The sequence below is a fragment of the Heptranchias perlo genome, chromosome 28 (genome assembly GCF_035084215.1).
Source record: "Heptranchias perlo isolate sHepPer1 chromosome 28, sHepPer1.hap1, whole genome shotgun sequence".
NCBI classification, from domain to species: Eukaryota; Metazoa; Chordata; class Chondrichthyes; order Hexanchiformes; family Hexanchidae; genus Heptranchias; species Heptranchias perlo.
The window spans coordinates 1,734,095-1,757,284 of NC_090352.1; the positions used below are offsets into that span (position 1 = coordinate 1,734,095).

General features: G+C 40.7%; 1 protein-coding gene across 2 annotated transcripts in view; it reads left to right on the forward strand.

Moving 5' to 3' along the window:
• LOC137344772 (protein CASP-like) overlaps positions 1-23,190 on the forward strand; it is a 501,289-nt gene that overhangs the window by 238,104 nt on the left and 239,995 nt on the right. For both annotated transcript variants that reach the window (XM_068007907.1, XM_068007906.1), the window contains exons 5-8: positions 3,493-3,630; positions 14,530-14,653; positions 17,722-17,798; positions 20,415-20,481. In XM_068007907.1, the coding sequence (XP_067864008.1) occupies positions 3,493-3,630; positions 14,530-14,653; positions 17,722-17,798; positions 20,415-20,481 (406 nt within the window). The remainder of the gene's footprint in view (positions 1-3,492; positions 3,631-14,529; positions 14,654-17,721; positions 17,799-20,414; positions 20,482-23,190) is intronic.

A 23,190-nucleotide genomic window follows, 5' to 3' on the forward strand; every position in this document is an offset into this window, starting at 1 on the left:
TTGTGTGCACTCCTCACCACTCTACAGCTGTTCCTTGGATCTGATTCCTTTGATTTGCCTTTCACTCTTTTCTTGCTCCGTGCTCTTTGTGGCCTCTAGATTAAATTCCCAATACTCCATGCTCCTCTGCTGTTAGGAACATAGGAACAGGAGTAGGCCATTCAGCCCCGCGTGCCTGCTCCGCCATTTAATAAGATCATGGCTGATCTGTGATCTAACTCCATATACCTGCCTTTGGCCCATATCCCTTAATACCTTTGGTTGCCAAAAAGCTATCTATCTCAGATTCAAATTTAGCAATTGAGCTAGTATCAATTGCCGTTTGCGGAAGAGAGTTCCAAACTTCTACCACCCTTTGTGTGTAGAAATGTTTTCTAATCTTGCTCCTGAAAGGTCTGGCTCTAATTTTTAGACTGTGCCCCCTACTCCTAAAATCCCCAACCAGCGGAAATAGTCTCTCTCTATCCACCCTATCTGTTCCCCTTAATATCTTATAAACTTCAATCAGATCACCCCATAACCTTCGAAACTCTCGAGAATACAACCCCAATTTGTGTAATCTCTCCTCGTAACTTAATCCTTGAAGTCCGGGTATCATTCTAGTAAACCTACGCTGCACTCCCTCCAAGGCCAATATGTCCTTCCGAAGGTGCGGTGCCCACAACTGCTCACAGTACTCCAGGTGCGGTCTAACCAGGGTTTTGTATAGCTGCAGCATAATGTCTGCCCCCTTGTACTCTAGTCCTCTAGATATAAAGGCCAACATTCCATTTGCTTTCTTGATTATTTTCTGCACCTGTTCATGACACTTCAATGATCTATGTACCTGAACCCCTAAGTCCCTTTGGACATCCACTGTTTTTAAGTTTTTACCATTTAGAAAGTACCCTGTTCTATCCTTTTTTGATCCAAAGTGGATGACCTTACATTTGTCTACATTGAATTCCATTTGCCACAGTTTTGCCCATTCACCTAATCTATCAATATCGCTTTGTAATTGTGCATTGCAAACACCTGAGGCGACTACACACCTCCCTTGAACCTCAGGATCGATCTCTGCTGCCTCCTGGTCCACTATCCACTCCTGCTTGGTATAGAGGAAAAATTTTTTAAAAAGAAAGGATCCAAGGGAAAATGGTAAGTTGGATCCAAAATTGGCTCAGTGGCAGGAAGCAAAGGGCAATGGGCGATGGGTGTTTTTTGTGACTGGAAGGCTGTTTCCAGTGGGGTTCCACAGGGCTCAGTACTGGGTCCCTTGCTTTTTGTGGTATATATTAATAATTTGGACTTGAATGTGGGGGGCTTGATCAAGAAGTTTGTAGGTGATACTAAAATTGTCCGTGTGGTTGATGGTGAGGAGGAAAGCTGTAGACTGCAGGAAGATATCAATGGACTGGTCAGATGGGCAGAAAAGTGGCAAATGAAATTCATTCCAGAGAAGTGTGAGGTAATGCATTTTTGGAGGGCAAAAAAGACAAGGGAATACACAATAAATGGGAGTAGAGAAACAGAGGGTCCTTGGAGTGGATGTCCACAGATCCCTGAAGGTAGCAGGACAGGTATATAAGGTGGTTAAGAAGGCATACAGGATACTTTCCTTTATTAGCCAAGGCATAGAATATAAGAGCAGGGAGGTTATGCTAGAACTGCATAAAACACTAGTTAGGCCACAGCTTGAGTACTGCGTACAGTTCTGGTCACCACATTACAGGAAAGATGTGATTGCGCTCGAGGGGGTACAGAGGAGATTTACGAGGATGTTGCCAGGACTGGAGAATTTTAGCTATGAGGAAAGATTGGATAGGCTGGGGTTGTTTTCTTTGGAACAAAGGAGGTTGAGGGGAGATTTAATTGAGGTGTATAAAATTATGAGGGGCCTAGATAGTGGATAGGGAGGACCTATTTCCCTTAGCAGAGGGGTCAGTGACCAGGGGATGTGGATTTAAAGTAATTGGTAGAAGGATTAGAGGGGAGCTGAGGATAAATTTTTTTCACCCAGAGGGTGGTGGGTGTCTGGAACTCACTGCCTGAAAGGGTGGTAGAGGCAGAAACCCTCAACTCATTTAAAAAGTACTTGGATGTGCACTTGAAGTGCCGTAACCTACAGGGCTACGGACCAAGTGCTGGAAAGTGGGATTAAACTGGATAGCTCATTTTTGGCCGGCATGGACACGATGGGCCAAAAGGCCTCCTTCTGTGTCGTAACTTTCCACGATTCGAAGAGGGTGTGAAAAAGACTGGCAGACAACCTAAACCTATCGTAAAGGTTTTTTTTTGAAGCATAAAGAATGGGTAGGGCCAATGAGAGATGAATAAATGTACAGTATTTTGCCTCAATTTCCAAAGAAGAGTGTGATAGATAATAAAATTAAGGTGGTCATTATTAAAGGGTGTGTGGCAGCATGAACAGGAAGTTAGACAAAATTGGATTTCTTCATCTTTAGCCTGTGCACAATGTTGTTACAGACTGAAAACAGTATAATATGATTTTACAAGAAAGTCTCGGTTTTTCAATAAACCTGTTATTGGTCAAAAGAAAAACTAAGTTGAACTTTCAGTTAGTTTAGCGGACACAGTGCTGTATAATTACTAATGGTGTGTAACATCACAAAAGGCCACTTTGTTGTACACTGAGGACTCTCCTTGAAGTATTGGTTTCATTACTGTTGAAGCTTCATTACTTCAGGATGCTTTGATATAATATCCTGAGAAATTTAAAAGTTGAGATTTTGACATTCTGATGTGTCAGGATTGGTATGTCTTGATGTCACACCAGGAAAAGTTTAACACAGATTGTTGTCTTCCAAGCTGCTCCTAAGCAACAGTTCAATACGGAAGGGGTGACTGAAAGAAAGCAGTAAATGTACAGATATTTACCTTTATGATATTGAAGATTCTGTGGTCCAGTTTCCCAGAGCAGGCATAACTAGCACTGTGTAGAACACAAAAATAAAGCTGTCTTCATTGCAGTACTTTCCCACTGATACATCAGGTTTTAAAAAAAAAAATTGCAATCCAAACTTGCCATTACAAATTTAAGCTCAGTGTTGTTGTTGTAATCCATATAGGTTTGCCTGATAAGACATTTCTAATCTCACCGTCAAATGTGTATATTAGTCTTATAGTTGCAAAATCAAGGTGACCAGGAAAATAATTCAACTGTTAACACTCCTTCAGCAACAGTGCAGCATTGCAAGAGGCCCGTTTTTATTTTATTTTCCCCTCAGTAACTAGGATTTGAAAAGTGTATCTACTATATGTTACAATTACCTTTGTGCTTCTTTTCAAGAGTTGATCCTACATAAGTAATGAGCGAAGTCTTCCTGGGGGGAAGTTCACGATGTTCAGGAATGTTGTGATAGTTAATGATGGAGTTCCACAAATTAATTAAAGTTGTATTAAGGCTATTTCCGATGAGAATTTACCACAGGAGGATTTTTCTTGCCTAGAGGATTAACTGTACTGATTTACCTCACTATTATTTGTTTGCAGATCCTGTTCCAGCACTAGATCTAGGACAACAACTCCAGCTCAAGGTCCAACGTATGCATGATATTGAAACAGAGAATCAAAAACTGCGGGAAACACTCGAGGAATACAACAAGGAGTTTGCAGAAGTCAAGAACCAGGGTAGGGATTGGAAAATTTCACTTGGTGTGAAATCTATAAATAGTGACTGTTTCAAGGCCGAACGATGATAACATTGCCTCAATAATGTGATTTATATTTGTGTTACAATGTATAAAGCACTCTAAATGTGGTTCATGACCCACATTCAACTCTTTAGGATCTTAAACGTGTTTCTTCTCACACAACTGTTAATGGTCAGGCCCGAACTCTCAATTTATGCATTTACACTATAACTGAAACATTGGTGCAAAGCAAAAGCACTTCATGGTAAAGCTGTAGTTGCAGTGTGAATGATCCTTTGGCAACAGAAGCTTTTCTATCCAAAATGGAAACAAAAGACTGAGCTACAACATGGGGTACCTAGACATGCAAAAAGCATTTGACAAATTTCCATACCAAAGACCACTAGTTAAATTGAAAGCTGTATGTATTCAGGGTAAATCTTGGCAGTTGATAAGGAACTGGCTAAAGGGTAGGTAGAATCCTGACCACAGCAGTAGTGATCAAGCTGTACTGTGCTCTGGCCAGACCTTGAGTACTGGGTCCATGTCTGGTCACCAAGAAACAAGGGAGACATTCAAATGCTGAAGGCCGTGCAGAGAAGAGCCACACGGCTGATGATCCCAGTGTCGGAGGTCTGAGTTATGAGGAAAGACCGGAGAAACCAGGGATGTTCAGCCTTTAAAGGAGGTGTCTGAGTGGTGATCTTATCAAGGTATGTAAGACAGTTAAGGGAATGGAAAAGGTAAATCTGGAATATTACTTTAAATTAAATTGTGAGATTAGAACAAAGGGATCCAGGTTCAAACTAGTTTAAAAAGTATCAGGATTGTTATCAGAAAGTTCTTCCTTACACAATGTATGGAATAGACTCTCATAGAGTAGTGTGAGGCTGGAATTATTTATGAAACAGCTAGATGCTGATATTTGGTGGGGGGAGGGGTGGAGGAGATGGACGGCTGTTCTGGATTAATGATTAAAGATGGACTGAATGGCTTCCTTATCCGTAATCATCTGGTGAGCAAGATATTTTCTATCAAGTCTGTGTTGGGTTTTTTATATTTTGTAACTAAACCCTTTTTGTTTGAATTTGGCTCTTCATGGTTCCACTCAGTTTTCAAGCGACTGTTAACTGGATGAAGGTTGAGCATCACTGATGCAAAGCATAACCTGGGGGAGGAGAATTTCATTTAGTGTCTGTTTAACAAAACTAGACAGCTTTTCCTGTTGCAGTTATGCAGCAAGGAAATTAGCTGAGAAGCGTTCAGGCATATTCTGTGAATACAGCAGGGGTATAAGTGAGTTTCACCAGTGTCTGTAGTTCTTAGTGGCTCACAGCACAGGGCAGGTTGTCACTACTTCATTATCTTTAGATACCGTACCTCACAGGAAGTAAGGAAAACCTTTTTGTGTGTGTCATGTAACTTCTTTTGAACTAGTTCTAACACTCAGATATAATGGGGAAAATAATACTGGGGAATTAATTCCTACTTTAGACTTCTAAATAAAAGCAATTATCGTTGGAGTAAAATTAGGAGCAATTAATTCTCACTAAACTCAAATTAACTGAAAATCAACTTCACTCATTAATAATTCACCATGATTGATGTCTGAAAATAATAGTGTTAGTTGAAAAAGGTTTTTGGCATTTGCTGTCAAGTTACAGTAATGCCTGTTCCCCACGCACTGGTACACTGTTTGACACTGGTATAAGCAGTGCGAACTGCTTATACATTCTGTGCTAACATTGGGAAGTTTGAAAAGTTTGCAGGTGTTCTAACTAACTGCCTGGGAACTTTTTCAATTTTAAATGCAGCCAGTGTAAATTTGAAGTAGTGTAAGCACAGTCTCGATCTTGCCTACTTCACATCTTGATTATACTGCAGATTTTGTGTCAATACAAAAGCTGCGATATAAATGTGCTGTTATGCGCTCAGTCCATGGCTTTAGGCATTGTGTCAGTCTTGTGCACATCAAACAGTATATTAGGACTGTTGATCCATCTACCACTATATATCTGTTAGATATTACTCTGTTTGGAATAAAATAATTTTCTAAAGTGGTTGCCTAAGGGGAGAATTGAGTGCAGAAACACAATGGTCGTGTGAGGTTCGATAGTGAGAGGAGCAGACAGTTGCTTCTGTAAACGTAAACATGAGTCCCAAATGGTGTCTTGCCTCCCAGGTGCCAGGATGAAGTGAAGGACATAACAGAGCAGGTTCACAAACCCTTGAAGATGGCTGCGGATCATCTGGAAGTCATGGTTTATGTCAGAACCAAAGAACCAGGGAGGAAAAGGATTCAGTTTCTGCAAAAAAAAAAGTTCCAATGTTATTTTGAGATTAAGAAACAAGCCCTGAAAGGCCATGTGCTAGCCTGTCCAGGAGTAGCCAGATTAGGGAAGTAAATGCATGGCTAGGGATGTGTCAGGGAGAAAGGTTCAGATTCCTGGGCAGTGGTGCCAGTTCTAAGGCAAGAGGTCCCAGGTCTGTTCAGATGCAGGCTGTATTAATGGGACAGCCTGCATCTGAACAGACCTGGGACCAATTGAATCATCGAATGATTACAATAGGGAAGGAGGCCATTCGGCCCGTCGAATCCATGCCGGCTCTCTGCAAGAGCAGTCCAGCTAGTCTCACTCCCCAGGCCTATCCCTGTAGCCCTGCAAATTTTTTCCCTTCAAGTACTTATTCAATTCCCTTTTGAAAGCCATGATTGAATCTGCCTCCACCACCTCCTCAGGCAGTGCATTCCAGATCACAACCACTCGCTGTGTTTAAAAAAGGGTTTTTTCTCATGTCGCCTTTGGTTCATTTGCCAATCACCTTAAGTCTATGTCCTCTGGGTTTTGACCCTTCCGCCAATGGGAACAGTTTCTCTCTATCTACACTGTCTAGACCCTTCATGATTTTGAAGACTTCTATCAGATCTCCTCTCAACCTTCTCTGTTCCAAGGAGAACAACCCCAGCTTCTCCAGTCTGTCCACATAACTGAAGTCCCTCATCCCTGAAATCATTCTAGTAAATCTCTTCTACACCTTCTCTAAGGCCTTCACATCCTTCCTAAAGTGCAATGCCCAGAACTGAACACAATACTCCAGTTGTGGCCGAACCAGTGTTTTATAAAGGTTCATCATAACCTCCCTGCTTTTGTACTCTCCTCGTTCTTCCTACCGAAATATTTCACTTCACACTTTTCTGCGTTGAATTTCATCTGCCACGTGTCTGCCCATTCCACCAGCCTGTCTATATCCTCTTGAAGTCCATCACTATCCTCCTCACTGTTCACTACGGTTCCAAGTTTTGTGTCATCTGCAGATTTTGAAATTGTGCCCTGTATCCCCAAGTCCAAGTCATTAATATACATCAAAAAAAGCAATGGTCCTAGTACCGACCCCTGGGGAGCACCACTGTACACCTCCCTCCAGTCCGAAAAACAACTGTTCACCATTACTGTCTGTTTTCTGTTACTTAGCCAATTTCGTATCCATGCTGCCACTGCCCCTTTTATTCCATGGGCTTCAACTTTGATGACAAGTAAATTATGTGTCACTTTATTAAACGCCTTTTGGAAGTTCATAGACACAACATCAACCGCATTGCCCTCATCAACCCTCTCTGTTACCTCATCAAAAAACTCAATCAAGTTGGTTACATATGATTTGCCTTTAACAAATCCATGCTGGCTTTCCTTAATTAATCCATACTTGTTTGGCACTCTTAATTTTGTCCCAGATTATTGTTTCTAAAAGTTTTCCCACTACCGAGGTTAAACTGACTGGCCTGTAGTTGCTGGGTTTATCCTTACACCCTTTTTTGAACAAGGATGTAACATTTGCAGTTCTCCAGTCCTCTGGCACCACCCCCGTATCTAAGGATGATTGGAAGATTGTGGCCAGTACCTCCTCAATTTCCACCTTTACTTCCCTCAGCAACCTAGGATGCATCCCATCCGAACTCGATGACTTATCTTCTTTAAGAAAGCTAGCCTTTCTAATACCTCCTCTTCATCAGTTTTTAGCCCATCCAGTATCTCAAGCACCTCCCCTTTTACTGTGACTTTGGCAGCATCTTCTTTCTCAGCCATGTTCTCTGTCTCCATGAGTAGATCTCCTTTTTAGTCCCTAATCGGTCCCACCCCTCCTTACTACCCGTTTACTGTTTACAAGCCTATAGAAAACTTTTGGATTCCCTTTTATGTTGGCCGCCAGTCTATTCTCATACTCTCTCTTTGCCCTTATTTCCTTTTTCACTTCCTCTCTGAATTTCCTATATTCAGCCTGGTTCTCACTTGTATTATCAACCTGACATCTGACATACGCCCCTTTTTTCTGCTTCATCTTGCTCTCTATCTCTTTTGTCATTCAGGGAGCTCTGATTTTAGTTGCCCTACCTTTCCCCCTCGTGGGAATGTACCTAGACTGTACCCGAACCATCTGCTCTTTAAAGGCCGCCCATTGTTCAATAACAGTTTTGCCTGCCAATCTTTGATTCCAATTTACCCGGGCCAGATCTGTTCTCATCCCATTGAGTATTTTTGCTTTAAAATGGTCCATAGATATTCTAAACCTTATGATACTATGATCGCTGTTCCCTAAATGTTCCCCCACTGACACTTGCTCCACTTGGCCCACCTCATTTCCCAGAACCAGTCCAGCAATGCCTCCTTCTTCGTTGAGCCGGAGACGTACTGGTCACGAAAGTTCTTCCCCTCTTTGCCCTTTACACTGTTACTATTCCAGTCTGTATTAGGATAATTGAAGTCCCCCATTATCGCCACTCTATGGTTCTTGCACATCTCTGTAATTTCCCTGCAAATTTGCTCCTCTGTGTCCTTCCCACTAGTTGGTGCCCTATAGAATACACCCAGTAGTGTAATGGCACCTCTATTGTTTCTTAACTCTAACCAAATAGATTCTGTCCTTGACCCCTCCAGGACATCCTCTCTCTCTAGCACTGTGATATTCTCCTTAATCAATACTACCACCGCCTCTCCTTTCTTTCTTGAACACCTTGTATCCAGGAATATTTAGTACCCAATCCGGCCCTTTTTTGAGCCAGGTCTCCATTATCACCACAACATTATATTCCCATGTGGCTAATTGCGCTTGGAGCTCACCGACCTTGTTTACCACGCTTCGTGCATTTACGCATGTGTTAACCTATCCTAGACTTTCTTGTATTCTCTCTTGGTCTGATCCCATCTAATACTGTACTATTTCTTACTCTACTACTATCTGTCTCTCCCAATCTTTTGTGCACCTTGTTTCTCCTTTCCAATGCTAGACCTGGTGCCCAACTCCCTGCCAAATTAGTTTAAACCCTCCCCCACAGATCGAGCGAACCTCCCCGCAAAGATATTGGCCCCGGCTCTGTTGAGGTGCAACCGGTCTGGCCTGTACGGTCTCGCCTCCCCCAGAACTGGTCCCAATGCCCCAGGAATCTAAAGCCCTCCCTCCTGCACTATCTCTCCAGCCATGCATTCATCTGCTCTATTCTCCTATTTCTATACTCACTAGCGCGAGGACCGGGAGTAATCCGGAGATTACTACTGCTTATTAATCTCTTTCCTAACTCCCTAAACTCTTCCTGCAGGACCTCATCCCTCTTGCTATCTATGTTGTTGGTACCAATATGGACCACGACCTCTGGCTGTTCACCCTCCCCCTTCAGAATGTTCTGTAGCCGCTCAGTGACATCCTTGACCCTGGCATCAGGCAGGCAACATACCATCCTGGACTCACGCCTGCAGCCGTAGAAATGCCTGTCTGTTCCCCTAACTATAGAATCCCCGATCACTATCGCTCTCCTGACGTTTCTTCTCCCCTCCCCCCCCCCCCCCCCCCCCCCCAGCATAGCTGAGCCACCCATGGTGCTGTGGACTTGACTCTGACTGCACTCGCCAGAGGAGCCCTCCACCAATTAGAGAGTGAAATGCACTCGGGGGACTCCTGCACTACCTGCCTCGTCCTCCTTGTCTGCCTGGTGGTCACCCAGTCTCTCTCCATCTGCACTGTCTTAAGCTGCGGGATGACCACCTCCTGAAATATGCTATCCATATAGCTCTTAGCCTCGCGGATGCACTGTAGTGACGCCAGCTGCTTCTCAAGCTCTGAAATCCAGAGCTCGAGCTCCTCCACCTGGCGAAACTTCCTGCACATGTGGTTGTCCAGGACACAGGAGGCGCCCTGGAGTTCCCACGTGGCACAGGCCGTGCATTCGATGAGTCTGAGCTGCCCTGCCCTGCCTCTATTTATTAGATTACTAAATAAACTTAACAAAAATAAACTAAAGATTAAAAAAAATTCACCGATCAGCTACTCACCAATCAGTTCCATCCCTTGTGCTGACGTCACTTTAGGTCTTCTTGCTCCCTGGGCCTTGCTCTTTACCTTCTCCGACTCTCCGACGCTCCACCCCCGGTCTCTCGCAGGTCCACCCTCGCTCTGGACTCCGGGCTCCCGATTGATATCTAGTCCCTGGGCCTTGCCTTTTACCTACTCCGATGCTCTGCCCTCCGCCCCTGGTTTCTCGCAGGTCTGCGCTTGCTCTGGACTCCGGGCTCCCACTTCTCATGCGGAAGTTATCTAGAGCTATGGTGGAGAGTTTAAACTAATAAGAGAGGGGTTGAGGAAAAGCCAAAGTGTAGAGAGGTCAGCTTGGAAGGGATGTAAATTTTATGTGTATAGGGAACAAGGGTAAAAAGTTTTAAACAGATTGAACAGGCCAAGATAGTAAAAAAAAGAAAATTGGGATGAGAGAAAACAAAAAAAAAGGAACAATTACCAAACTAAAGGAATCCAAACTTACATGTCTATGTAAGAATTAAAATTGGGGAACTAGAGTAATTGAAAATAGAAAATCTGGATATAATAGCAGTAATTGAAACATGGCTGCAGCTGGGTCAGGATTGGCAATTAAATAATCCTGGGTTAAAACTTTCAGGAGGGATAGAGAAGAAGAAAGGGAGGAGGGTAGCGATATTAATTTGAGGTGATACCATAGCGCTACAATGCAAGAATACAAGAAAGTAAGGATTTAAATCAGAATCCAAACAGAATCCTTTTAGATTGATCTGAGGAATAGTAAGGCTTTGGTCAGATTACAGGTAGTATATTATAAACCATTGAACAGTGGAAAAGAAATAGAAGATGAAATTTATAGACAAATTAGGAAGGCGCGTAATAATAAGAATTATAATTGTAGAAGATATTAATTTTCCAAAAATAAGACTGAGTTAAGGAAAATGAGAGAGGGGGAGGTTTTGCAGTGTGCTCAGGACTACTTTCTTAGTCATTTTGTTGCTACTCCTATGAGGAAGGAAGTGCTACTTGACCTGATTCTGGGTAATGAGGTGGAGCAAGTGGATGGCCTAAAATAGGGGAACATCTGGGAAAAAGTGACTACAAAAATGTAATTAAGTTCAGTGTAAGAATAGCAAAAGAAACATAAATGTCGAGGTCAAGTTGGACTAGAAAAAAGCAAATTACAGTGAGATAAAAGAATGGCCCTGCCCAGATTAAATATAAGGGAAAATTAGCAATTAGCACTGTAGGTCAGCGATGGAAAATATTTATATGGGTGATTATAAGAATACAAACAAATATATTCCATCGAGGGGGAAAAAAAGGACTGTACTGAAGGCTGGGGTTCCATGGCTGGGGATGAATATGGAGATTAGATTAAATTAAAAAGAAGCATTTACTGCTTACAAGGCAGATAATAAAATGAAAACCAGGACAAATTATAAAGAATATAGGAAAGCTACAAAAAAGGGTTGAGGGAATATGAGAGAAAATTAGCAAAGGAAAAACATAAAAGGACATGAAAAGACCTTTTACTACTAATGTGCCTATAGTCAGGATAGGGCCACGAACAGAAAAAGGACAGTTTAGTAGAGAGTGAGGGAAAGGCAGAGATACTAAATGAGTACTTTACCTCCGTTTCACAGAGAAGGTGGATATTGGGACTGCAGAACCATCATAGGTGGGTGTAGAACAGTTGGTGGAGGTTCAGATAGATGGAACTAAAGAAGTTGCTCAAACCTGAGGTAGGCAACTCACAGGGACCTCGTGGTTTACATCGGAAGCAATAATAGAGGCTTTGAATATAATTTTCCACAATTTGTGGAAAATAAAATTGCTCCAGAGGACTGGAGAATGGATTATCCTTGTCATGTATAGGCCAGACCCGGTAAAGGTGGCAAGTTCCCTTCCCTGGATGACATTGGTTAACCAGTTGGGTTTTTATGATAATCCAGCAGTTTTTATGGTAATTTATTTTTCTGGTGCCAGCCTACAAAATTCAATTGAATTCAATTTTACAATTTCCCATAGTGGATTTTGAACTCAAGACCTTTGGGTTGCTAGTCCAGTACCATAACCACTATGATTCGAGAAATCAAAGAGTAGGGTGCAGAGAAATTCCTCAGACTGGAAGGATATGAGTGGTATCCCACAGGGGCCTGTGTTGGAGCTGCTCTTATTTACAATATACATAAATTATCTGGACTTTAGAATTAAGGGAACAATGTCAAAATTTGCCTGTGACACCAAATTTGGAAGTATGGCAAATTGTGGTGAAGATTGTGAAAGACTGAACAAAGTCACAAATAATTTAGTGGGATGGGCAGATAAATGGCAGATACAGTTCAGTGTAGAGACATGTAAAGTAGGCTATTTTGGAAATAAGAATAGGGGATGGAGGTACAACTTAAAACAGTAAGATTATAAATCGAGTAGTGATGCAGAGGGACCTTGATGTGCAGATACATAGGTCATTAAAAGTGGCAGTGCAAGTAGATAAAGCAGATAGAATGATTGGTTTTGTATCTTGAGGCATAGAATACAAAAACAACAAGTAATACTAATTTTCTATAGGACCTTAATTAGGCTGCAATGGAGTTTGGGTAGTTTTGATACCCCATTATAAGAAGGATATGAAAGCAATGTCAAAGGTGCAGTGTAGATTCAGTGGGATGTTAGCAGGGTGAGAGGTTACAGTTAGGGAGAAAGACTTAAGACATTAGGGCTTTTTTCATTGGAACTGAGAACTATTTGATAGAGTTCTTTAAGATTAAGAAGGGTTGTGATAAGGTAATTTTTTCCACTGATGGATGAGACGGTAACAAGTTTACAATAATCACAAAATGAATCAATTAAAGAGATTAGAAAATGTGTCTTTACACAGAGGAGTACAACATAGAATTCTCTGCCACAAACCATTGTTGAAGCAGAGTCCTTAAGTACTTTTGAAAAGAAATTATATAGTTGATTAATAAAGTGAAATATTACAGGATAGAGGAGTGAGGAGGAAAGTGGAATTAGATTAAGTGGCTCTTGTGGAGAAAAGCTGGCACAGATTTCATGCACCAAATGGTCTGTTTATGTGCAGTAACATTCTAGGATTGTAATCTTCAAAAATAATTTACTGTTGTACAATGCTAATATCTATATTAGTATAAAAAATCTGCTGGTACGAACTTAGATTCTTTCTGACTTTTGATGAGGTTTTTTTTAGATGATTTGTTAATATAGGCATAGTTGCAGCTCAATTAGGTAGCCCTGCTACAGTTAACTTCTTATTCTGCTAGTATGAAGTACCTGTGCAGAAGTTACAGCTTTTTCAGTTAAGTTGGTGAATTGTGAAATCTTTATATATATTTTTTGGTTCTTTGTAAAGGAGGATCTTTCTGGAACATGGGACAACCATAACCCTGCTACTGGCTCAGAGTGCAAGTCTTGATAATCAAGAATAACTGCGTACTTTAACTTGAACCTTTAACTGTGAAATGCCCCTTTGATTCAAAATCCACAACTTTCTTCTCTTAAATGTGTCTGTAATGAATCTGTATATTTTAATCCAAATTATGATGAGATTAATTTATTTTTCTTCCTGTTAATGTATTTTAAAAAATTAGACCTGAACTTCTCAAGAAACTTGTTGGAATATTTAAGCCAATTGTGGTTTTAATTTATTTGATTTGTAGAAGTCATTTGTAGCTCTTTACCAAATAAGAGCTGTTATTCTACCTTTATCAAACGAATTGAGACTGTCAGTGACCTCGTATTCTGCTGGTTTGCTTTTATGTGTCTTTACATTCTTCTTCTTTGACGTAGCTTTCTTTATTGGGAAAATTTGATGAGGGATGAAGTAAAGATCCCCCGATGGCTCAGTGAATTTATTCAATCAGTAACTAAACCATACAGACCAGGAAGGTGCCAGGTTTGATCACTGAGTTACTGATGTGAGCTGGGGTACCAGCTTGGACACGATAATTAGTGTCAGTGCTGCTGAGTTAGGGAGGGGAAAAACAGCCAGATGCTGGTAGTAAGTGTGCATGGACATCAGGACAGGATCAGGTTTGGATGTGATGCTCCCTGTAGTCAAATAGCCTGCCAGCAGTCACGGGTGAATAAAAGCCACTTGGACAAGGTAGCAGAGATGCCAGCCACATGAAAAAGTATCACTGCAAGGAATCAATGTATTCAAGAGAAAGGGAAGGTGAGAAAGTTGGTGTTTTGAAAAAAAAGATGAATTGACTGTGTTGATTGGCTTCCTAGACCTAAAATTCCAAGTGACTTTTGTGGTCTTGGGTGAGCAGAAGCTAATTTAAGTCTAGTCAATAAAGTGATATTATATTTTGACACTGATTTTTTGAGTCATTTCATTGAGCCTAGAGTATCGTCTAAAGCAAAACCCATTGATCCTTCTCAACCTAAACATTTGAAGTTCAATTTAACATTTAAGGAGTAATGGGTCTCCTAAGGGACTAGTATCAATTGATTATATGTCAGGATTGAAAAGTTACAGTTTAAATCACAGCAAGCATTCAGAGTACAGGAAACCTCCTCTTGTATAACCGCACAATAACTGTGTAAACACTTCTTGTTCTTGCAGAGGTTACAATAAAGGCACTTAAAGAAAAAATCAAAGAGTATGAGCAGACCTTGAGCAGCAGAGCAGAAATCCTCGCACTTGAGAAAGAACAGAAATTACAGAATGACTTCACAGAAAAAGAAAGGTGGGTTAATACACCTTCTAATGTTGCACTTTTATGTTATTTTTTTTGTTCACTGTTGGAAGCAGGAAAATCCAAAACAACCTCCTGATTGCAGAACTGGACAGATTACAAAGCTATTTCCTCCACTATTCCAGGAATATTGCTCCGTTGATTGGCCACAGGAGGATCAGTTTCCACTCAGTGACGTGTACAGAATGTCCCTCTTCTACTGTGCTGTAAAATCCCACTGAATGGTTTGGTTAAAAACTGACAAAACATGTCAGCATGTGGATGTGACAGCTGCGTCGTTGGTTCAGGGATGTCTTTGCTGGGACTTAATCCTGGGGCTGCACTGTTGTCAAATGAGCCTCTCAATCAAGTATGCTGTCAGCCAACTACAACTGCCAGACTTTTATCACAACTTCCAACACTCTACACTTTGTATTCCTTATATTGATGTCTGTTACCAGAGAGGTGGTTGTTTTTTTTCCGACTATGCAGACAGCATTATTTGTTTCCTGTCCAAATACTGCATTAAAGAGTGTTTCTGGGCACATTGCGTGAGGGTGAGGGCTGCGGATTTGGAGGACAGATTTGAATTCCTTGGTTGGCATTCGTTCTCAGGCACTCAACCAACACCAACTACTGACACCAGTTTTGGTGAGACTGTGCACTGAGTGTAGGTCAGATACCAATCCAAAGGCAGGGGGAGAAAATCTAAATGGATTTCAGATTACTCCCCCAGAGCGACATTATCAAACATTAAGGAGATGTCCATGGTCACCTGCTCCTTCCGTCAGCTAGAATTGAGTCCATGGATGCTGCACGGGTGAAATATACAGCATTAAATACTGCATAGGTAGCATAGAGTGAGCTGGACTGTTCGTACATCAAATGAAATAAATTTATTGCTGGATTTAATTTCTCTAGCAGTTTTTAATCAATTGGTTATAATCATTTTGTTCACCGGCACTGTAACGGGACAGTGTCATTAATTGTTCAGAGGGGATCACGTTTTAGCATGTGTGTGTGTCTAGTTCTCAATATTGGGGTTTACAGGGTTGCTTTGCTTTACTTGGAAAGAATGAATAAAATCAAACCTATAGCTGCACAACAGGCATCTACATTAAAAGTGGTAAGCATGTCGTGCACTCCATTTTAGAAATTGGTAAACATCTCGTAGTATTTTATCATTTCAACAGGTGGGCATCACCATTTCCTGTCCCATCAATAGAAATTCCCATTGTTAAGTGAGCAGCTGTTAGCTGTCATGGCCCTGGTCAGACCAGTAGATCCAGCTGTACCACTAGATGGGATTTCAGAACCTGCAGATTCCCACAGCGCAGCCAGCATTGCAGCTTCAGAACCTGCAGATTCCCACAGCGCAGCCAGCATTGCAGATTGTGTCCGCATCCCAGAACACAGCCAGCATTGCAGCTGCAGACCTTCCACAGCCTAGAGCCCAGACAACATTGCAGTTTCAGAGCCTCCGCAGCCCAGAATAAAAGGTTGTAGATTGAGTTGAGAATGGGTGGATATGGTGCAGGCAGCACTGAATAAAAATTCATAAACGACACACTGCTGTATCTTACAATTGCAGGCAGCACCAAAAGTATGTAGATGTCCTTGTTAAAATCTGCTGTGAAAATAACCTGCTATACAGTATTTAATTTTTGTCTCTTTCATCTCTGGATTGCAGAACACCTGCGGTTTAACTTCTTTGATAGAAAGTACAAAAGTTATGCTGGCAGGCCTGTGAAAACAGGAAGGATTTGCGTGCACTGCGAGTCTTCTACTGTAGCTTTTGTATTTTGTCACAGCCTCAGCTTTATGAAGCAGAAATCAGAGCTCGCGTCTCCTGTGACTAGGAGGTAGTATTACAGCATAGAACTTTGGCTCTCCACTGAAGCCTTTTAAGAGCTGACCAGCACTAGGACTTGGCAGTATACACACGTATTTTTAACTTCAAAATAACTTAGCAAATATCGGAACAGATAATGAATTAAAGAAGGGGAGAAGAACAATAATATCCTTAAAATAGTATAACTCTCCCTTCAGATAATAGTGGACCCGATATGTGTTCCAGTATTTTCTGTCCACCTGTATAAGTTGTGTTCTTCGACACCTCTGTTGTGTCAGTGATTTGTTTTGCAAATCATAAATAACTCCTTAAGAATGAGTAAAATCAAAAATGGCAGTTAGGAGGTGAGCCTCTTAGAGTCATAGATAGATTTAGATTTATACAGCACGGATAGAGGCCCTTCGGCCCATCGTGTCCGCGCCGGCCATCAAGCCCAGTCTAATCTAATCCCATATTCCAGCATTTGGTCCGTAGCCTTGTATGCTATGGCATTTCAAGTGCTCATCCAAATGCTTTTTGAATGTTGTGAGGGTTCCTGCCTCCACAACCCTCTCAGGCAGTGAGTTCCAGACTCCAACCACCCTCTGGGTGAAAAAGTTCTTTCTCAAATCCCCTCTAAACCTCCCGCCTTTTACCTTGAATCTATGCCCCCTTGTTATAGAACCCTCAACGAAGGGAAAAAGCTCCTTAGTATCCATGTGTGATCTTTACAATACGGGAGTAATCTTTTTGGAAGATTTTAAAGGGGCAAGTTATCAAAACTTTGTGGAGAAAGAAGAGTAAAAAGAATAATGTATCATCTTTGTCGTGGTGACCTGCTGGATTGAAGTGCTGATGTCTTTCACTGCTGGTTCTGTCATTGTGTTGTGTGCTTGTAACCAAGTGAAAAAAAATTTTGCCCAGCACCTTTTTTGTAATGAAGGTGTTGCCCCTTTAATAGTGAGATATCATAGGAACTTTATAGAAACTGGAAATAATTCCAACTATGACAGATTTAAATTGCTGCCTTTGTCAAAAGGGTTAAAAAGCAAATATGAGTGCTTTATCAAATTGAAAAATCTTAATATGGAGCTATGAAGATCCAAAGGAAAAAAAAATCAGAATAATAATGTAGGAAGGCCTGGATTGTGCCATAATCTTTCTTGTGTAGAAGATGGTTTGCTGCTGAAATTGTATCAGTTATGGATTCTTTGACATGATAGTTCTTAATATTTAATTTGTCTTGCAGGAAATTGCAGGAGACTCAAACATCTTTGGCCTCCAAATTTGAGGAGGCTGATCACAAGGTTCAGATTTTACAGACAGGTAAGAGGATGACTGATCTTGAGGCTTCAGGGCGACATGTGGCTAGCTGTCTGACTGCTGACACTTCATCTCTCACTGATTGAATATATTAAAACGTTTTCAAAGAAATGCATAAAATATATACAAAATGTAAAAATTAAATTTCGCATTTTTATTTTTTAATTAAAAAAAGTAAACTTCTAGTAGAAATGATAAACAATAAGCAAATTAAGATAGATATAACTGGACAAAACAGCTGCTGTATCCAGCTCGGACTGTACTATTATAAATGAGGTTGTTTCGGATTAGAGTCATTCACGTACAAATCTTTGAAGTTGATAAGGCTGTTAAAAAAAACATACGGGGTCCTGGGCTTTATTAATAGAGGCATCGAGTATAAAAGCAAGGAAATTATGCTAAACCTTTATAAATCACTGATTAGACCTCAGCTGGAGTATTGTGTCCAATTCTGGGCACCACACTTTAGGAAGGATGTCAAGGCCTTAGAGAGGATGCAGAGGAGGTTTACTAGAATGGTACCAGGGATGAGGGACTTCAGTTATGTTGAGAGACTAAAGAAACTGAAGATTAAGGGGAAATTTAACGGGTGTTCAAAATTATGGACGGTTTTGATAGAGCATATAAGGAGAAATTATTTCCGCTGGCAGGAGGGTTGGTAATCAGAGGACACAGATTTAAGGTAACTGGCAAAAGAGCCGGGGGGAGATGAGGAGAATTTTTTTAAGGCAGCGAGTTATTAGGATCTGTAATGCACTGCTTGAAAGGGTGGTGGAAGCAGATTCAGTCGTAACTTTCAAAGGGGAATTAGATGTATACTTGAAAAGGAGAAATTTGCAGGGCTCTGGGGAAAGAGCAAAGGAGTAGGAACATAGGAACAGGAGTAGGCCATTCAGCCCCTCGTGCCTGCTCCGCCATTTGATAAGATCATGGCTGATCTGTGATCTAACTCCATATACCTGCATTTGGCTCATATCCCTTAATAACTTTGGTTGCCAAAAAGCTACCTATCTCAGATTTAAATTTAGCAATTGAGCTAGTATCAATTGCCGTTTGCGGAAGAGAGTTCCAAACTTCTACCACCCTTTGTGTGTAGAAATGTTTTCTAATCTCGCTCCTGAAAGGTCTGGCTCTAATTTTTAGACTGTGCCCCCTACTCCTAAAATCCCCAACCAGCGGAAATAGGTTCTCTCTATCCACCCTATCTGTTCCCCTTAATATCTTATAAACTTCGATCAGATCACCCCTTAACCGTCTAAACTCGCGAGAATACAACCCCAATTTGTGTGATCTCTCCTCGTAACTTAACCCTTGAAGTCCGGGTATCATTCCAGTAAACCTACGCTGCACTCCCTCCAAGGCCAATATGTCCTTCCGAAGGTGCGGTGCCCAGAACTGCTCACAGTACTCCTGGTGTGGTCCAACCAGGGTTTTGTATAGCTGAGTGGGACTAATTGCGTAGCTCTTCAAAGAGCTGGCATAGACACGATGGGCCAAATGGCCTCCTGAACTGTACGATTCTAAATAAAAAGAAAACAATGCGATTGCTGAAAATCTGAAATAAAAAACGGAAAATGCTAGAAATACAGGGTAGGTTAATGATTCAGGTGCAAACCTTTTGATGGGAGTAGTGTTTCAAACATTGACACTAAGTTATATTTCCAGTTCAGAAGAATATATGGAAATGCTGCTTCTTCTGGGTGCTCCATATGGTGATGGTTAAATGTTTGACAATGCAGATGACTGTTAGTTAATAGAATTTTCCTGTAATACTGCATTGGAGAAATATGTTGATTTGATTTTAAAAGCTGCATCCATGTTCAAGAGGGTTATAATTATATTATGTTTGCAGTGATTTAATACTACGAATAGGGGGCTGACTAATGCAATGGGTTAAACCCTATGTCTTTTACTTCTGGAAATGGATTCAAATCAAGCTTTGACTGATTGGATGATGATTTCCTCTGAGTATTGGCTATAAAGTTCCTACATGAAATGAGTTTGCTATTGTCAATCCAGTTCTGAGTTAATATGGGCCCATGGTACAAAACTCAAACTGTACATAGGATAACTGGTATTGTTGGGTACAAAACACAAACTGGTACATAGGATAGGGGTATTGTTGGGCCAGATTAGAGGGAGCTTCACGCTGTTTTTAACCAGCTTATACTTAACCTTTTACATTAGGTGCCCTAAATAGACAGTATTCTATTACCTAGCTCACATGCCCCCCAAAATTGGGGGGAGAAATCATAAGAATGGAAACTATAATTTAACAAAAAGATCTGTAAAACAGATTTATTGTTTAGCTAATCATTTAAGTACCAAAGAAAAATAATTTGAGAATAGGTCTGAATTTTTGTAAGATACGCCAGTTTATTTTGCTGTTGATTTGTTATCTTACCTTTCATTTGGGGCCAGTTACTGTTTCAACTCCACGCAGCCTTCTCCCTAAATTCCGATAGCAGCCTGTCCCAGGATACTTTAAAAATGAGACTTCAAACAACCTGGACAGTGTCTAGATGTAGTCAGGGTTTAACTGAACTGCAAAAGCTGTCGAGTAATTTTCACTGAACTGTTGCACTCTTGGCTCCTCTTGAAAATATTTTTCTTTTGCAGCCCTGGAATCAACTCAGACTGAGTTATTTGATTTGAAAACAAAGTACGATGAAGAATCAACTGCCAAGTAAGTTTCCAAAATTATAACTGTGCAAAAGTGGGTGATGTGTTAAAATCAAAGAAATTGCCATTTTTATTTTTAAAATTGGTTGTTCAGTATACCATATATGCACACATATGGATCTCGTATGCCGTTGCTCATGGTAAGATGGATAATGTGTTGTTTTGTTGAAGGACAGGAGCATTGTGTAATGTAATGCTGCTAAAGTGAAGCTCTGTCCCTCTCAGGCTAATTGCTGTTAAGTAAACACTGGGTGAGTTTATTCAGAGTTTGATTGCTGTTCAGTCTACAAATCAGAATCCTGGCTTTGTTTGTCTTTTATAAAGTCTGTTTGGAAAAGTCCTTTAAGAGACTATAGATATTTTGGCTCTGGCATTGCTGTTCCTGGAAAGTTTTTTTTGTACATTCTGTGTTTTTTGCCCATTTTTTGAAGTGCGACACAAATTTTAGTCATGATGTGGAGATGCCGGTGATGGACTGGGGTTGACAATTGTAAACAATTTTACAACACCAAGTTATAGTCCAACAAATTTATTTTAAATTCCACAAGCTTTCGGAGGCTTCCTCCTTCCTCAGGTGAACGGTGTGGAAATCAATTTCCACACTGTTCACCTGAGGAAGGAGGAAGCCTCCGAAAGCTTGTGGAATTTAAAATAAATTTGTTGGACTATAACTTGGTGTTGTAAAATTGTTTACAAATTTTAGTGCGATAGATGGGAAATGTGTGGTAGCTGTATCATGTTTTATTCTGTTGTATTACTCAGAGATCTGTGCTAGCATTCCTTGCAGTGAGTTGGGCGATGCACTGTTTTATAACACATGGCGTGTTATGCCAGGTAATGTGCTATGTATTATCAGGGCCACTGATTTCCAGTGATCGAATAAAGCAAATTCTGCTTTAATTATATAGCATTATGGGATTTTTACCAGTGTTTTGGGCATAAATTGCATGATTCGTTTTTCCATGAAGACTAGAAATAAACGGCCATGATTATTATTATATGTTCATTTACCTATATATGTAATTTTATCTCTTACCTTTTATAAAGCTCTACATACATGTAGCAGATTGGAGGTAACTACAGTAGTTGGCAGGAGATGTTTCTGGGCTTTAGCAGCAGCTGTGTGGGGAGGTACATTGCTTGCGGATGACTGTGAGCTATGGCAATACTGTGGAGAGGAAGCCTAGGGTATGATAGCACTGTGGAGTGGAATATTGGGTTGGTTAACGGGGTGTATTTTGGGGTTTGGCAAGTGGAGTTGGGAGCATTAGGGTTGGTGCTGAGATCTGGACCACATCGAGGGAACGGGGTCTGGTCACATTGCAAGGAGACCTCAGGGTTTGCAAGTACAGAGAAGAGATATCTGTGTCTGGGAGTGATGAGGGGAAGTACTGGTGTGGAAAATTTATAAAATTCACCTCAGAAGCTATGTTTTATCTTATATGCTTGATCCATTCAACTGATCCCCAATTGCAATGAAATCAACATGAAGAAGGGGAAAGGCTTTCCACTGAGAAAAGTAAATTGATTATTTGACTTTCTAAGTATAAATAACAGAAAGAACTGCTGCTATTCGTCTGCCCCTCTTTTGTCTGACTTTCTCTGAAGTAAAACCTGGACAGTTTAACCCAGCAATCACGGTAGTTAAAAGTAAACATTATCTGATTGAAAAGCTGTTCTCCAGTGTATTTTGGAATCGTTTGGAAGTAGGAAAGTTAGCAATTGTGTTACAGAACAAACAGCAGTGAGACAATTCTACTAACACACGATGAGAGATTGTACACAATGTGCACACTCAGGCTACAGAATTCCCTGAAGCCAGCAGAGTGATACCCCGAGGTCAAAATATAAACTTCAGTACTAGGCTCCTGAGAGAAGCTGAGGCCTTTGTGTAAAAACATTAAGGTTTGTTCCTCAAGCACACAAAAGACAACTTTATAGGTAAGTTTATCACGTTTTGAGGATGTTGTCATTTTTTTTCATGTTCTTATGAAGTTTAAAATCTTATTTTGGATATTACAAATTTTAGTCATGAGGGAAATATGGCGGGTGAATAGAATCATAGAAGGATTTTTTTTGAGTAATTTAATTGCCTTGCTTGGTTAGCCCTCTGCTCTTCTAATAAATTAATATATAAGTGGAACTCAGTGAATACATTTGCATGTCACAAAATCAGCCATAGGAAATTTGCTTGAGGTGAAATAAATGTGTATATCGCTTGATCAACTGCAAGAAATTTGTACAATAAATTTGTAAATTAATGGAGTTGATTATGATTAAGTGTGGGACAGAAGTGTTACAAGAAGTGTGTGATGACGCAAACTATTAATCTTTTCACTATATTACTAGTGGCTCTCTCGTGGCATTGCTTAACGTGAGTCAGGATGTGCTGTGCAGTGGACCATATATTATCTGATTTATGGTGATTGAATAATAGTAAATATGCTCGTACTACATGGTGTCATGGGAGTATTAATGGTATTTTTGGGTTCAAATCTTGATCATGCCTACAGTTTTGTGTAAATTGTAAATCAGTGGTCGTGATTGTTAGCATTAGCAGCAGATCTGCTATAGCCCTGCTTGCATATCGGAGGATATGCTTTTAAACAATATGGGTGCTTAAACCATTTAGAGGATAACATCATGCTGATTTACAGACTGAGTGAATCAAATTCCACTTTTATTAAGTGGTGTTCTGAGATTTTCACTGATA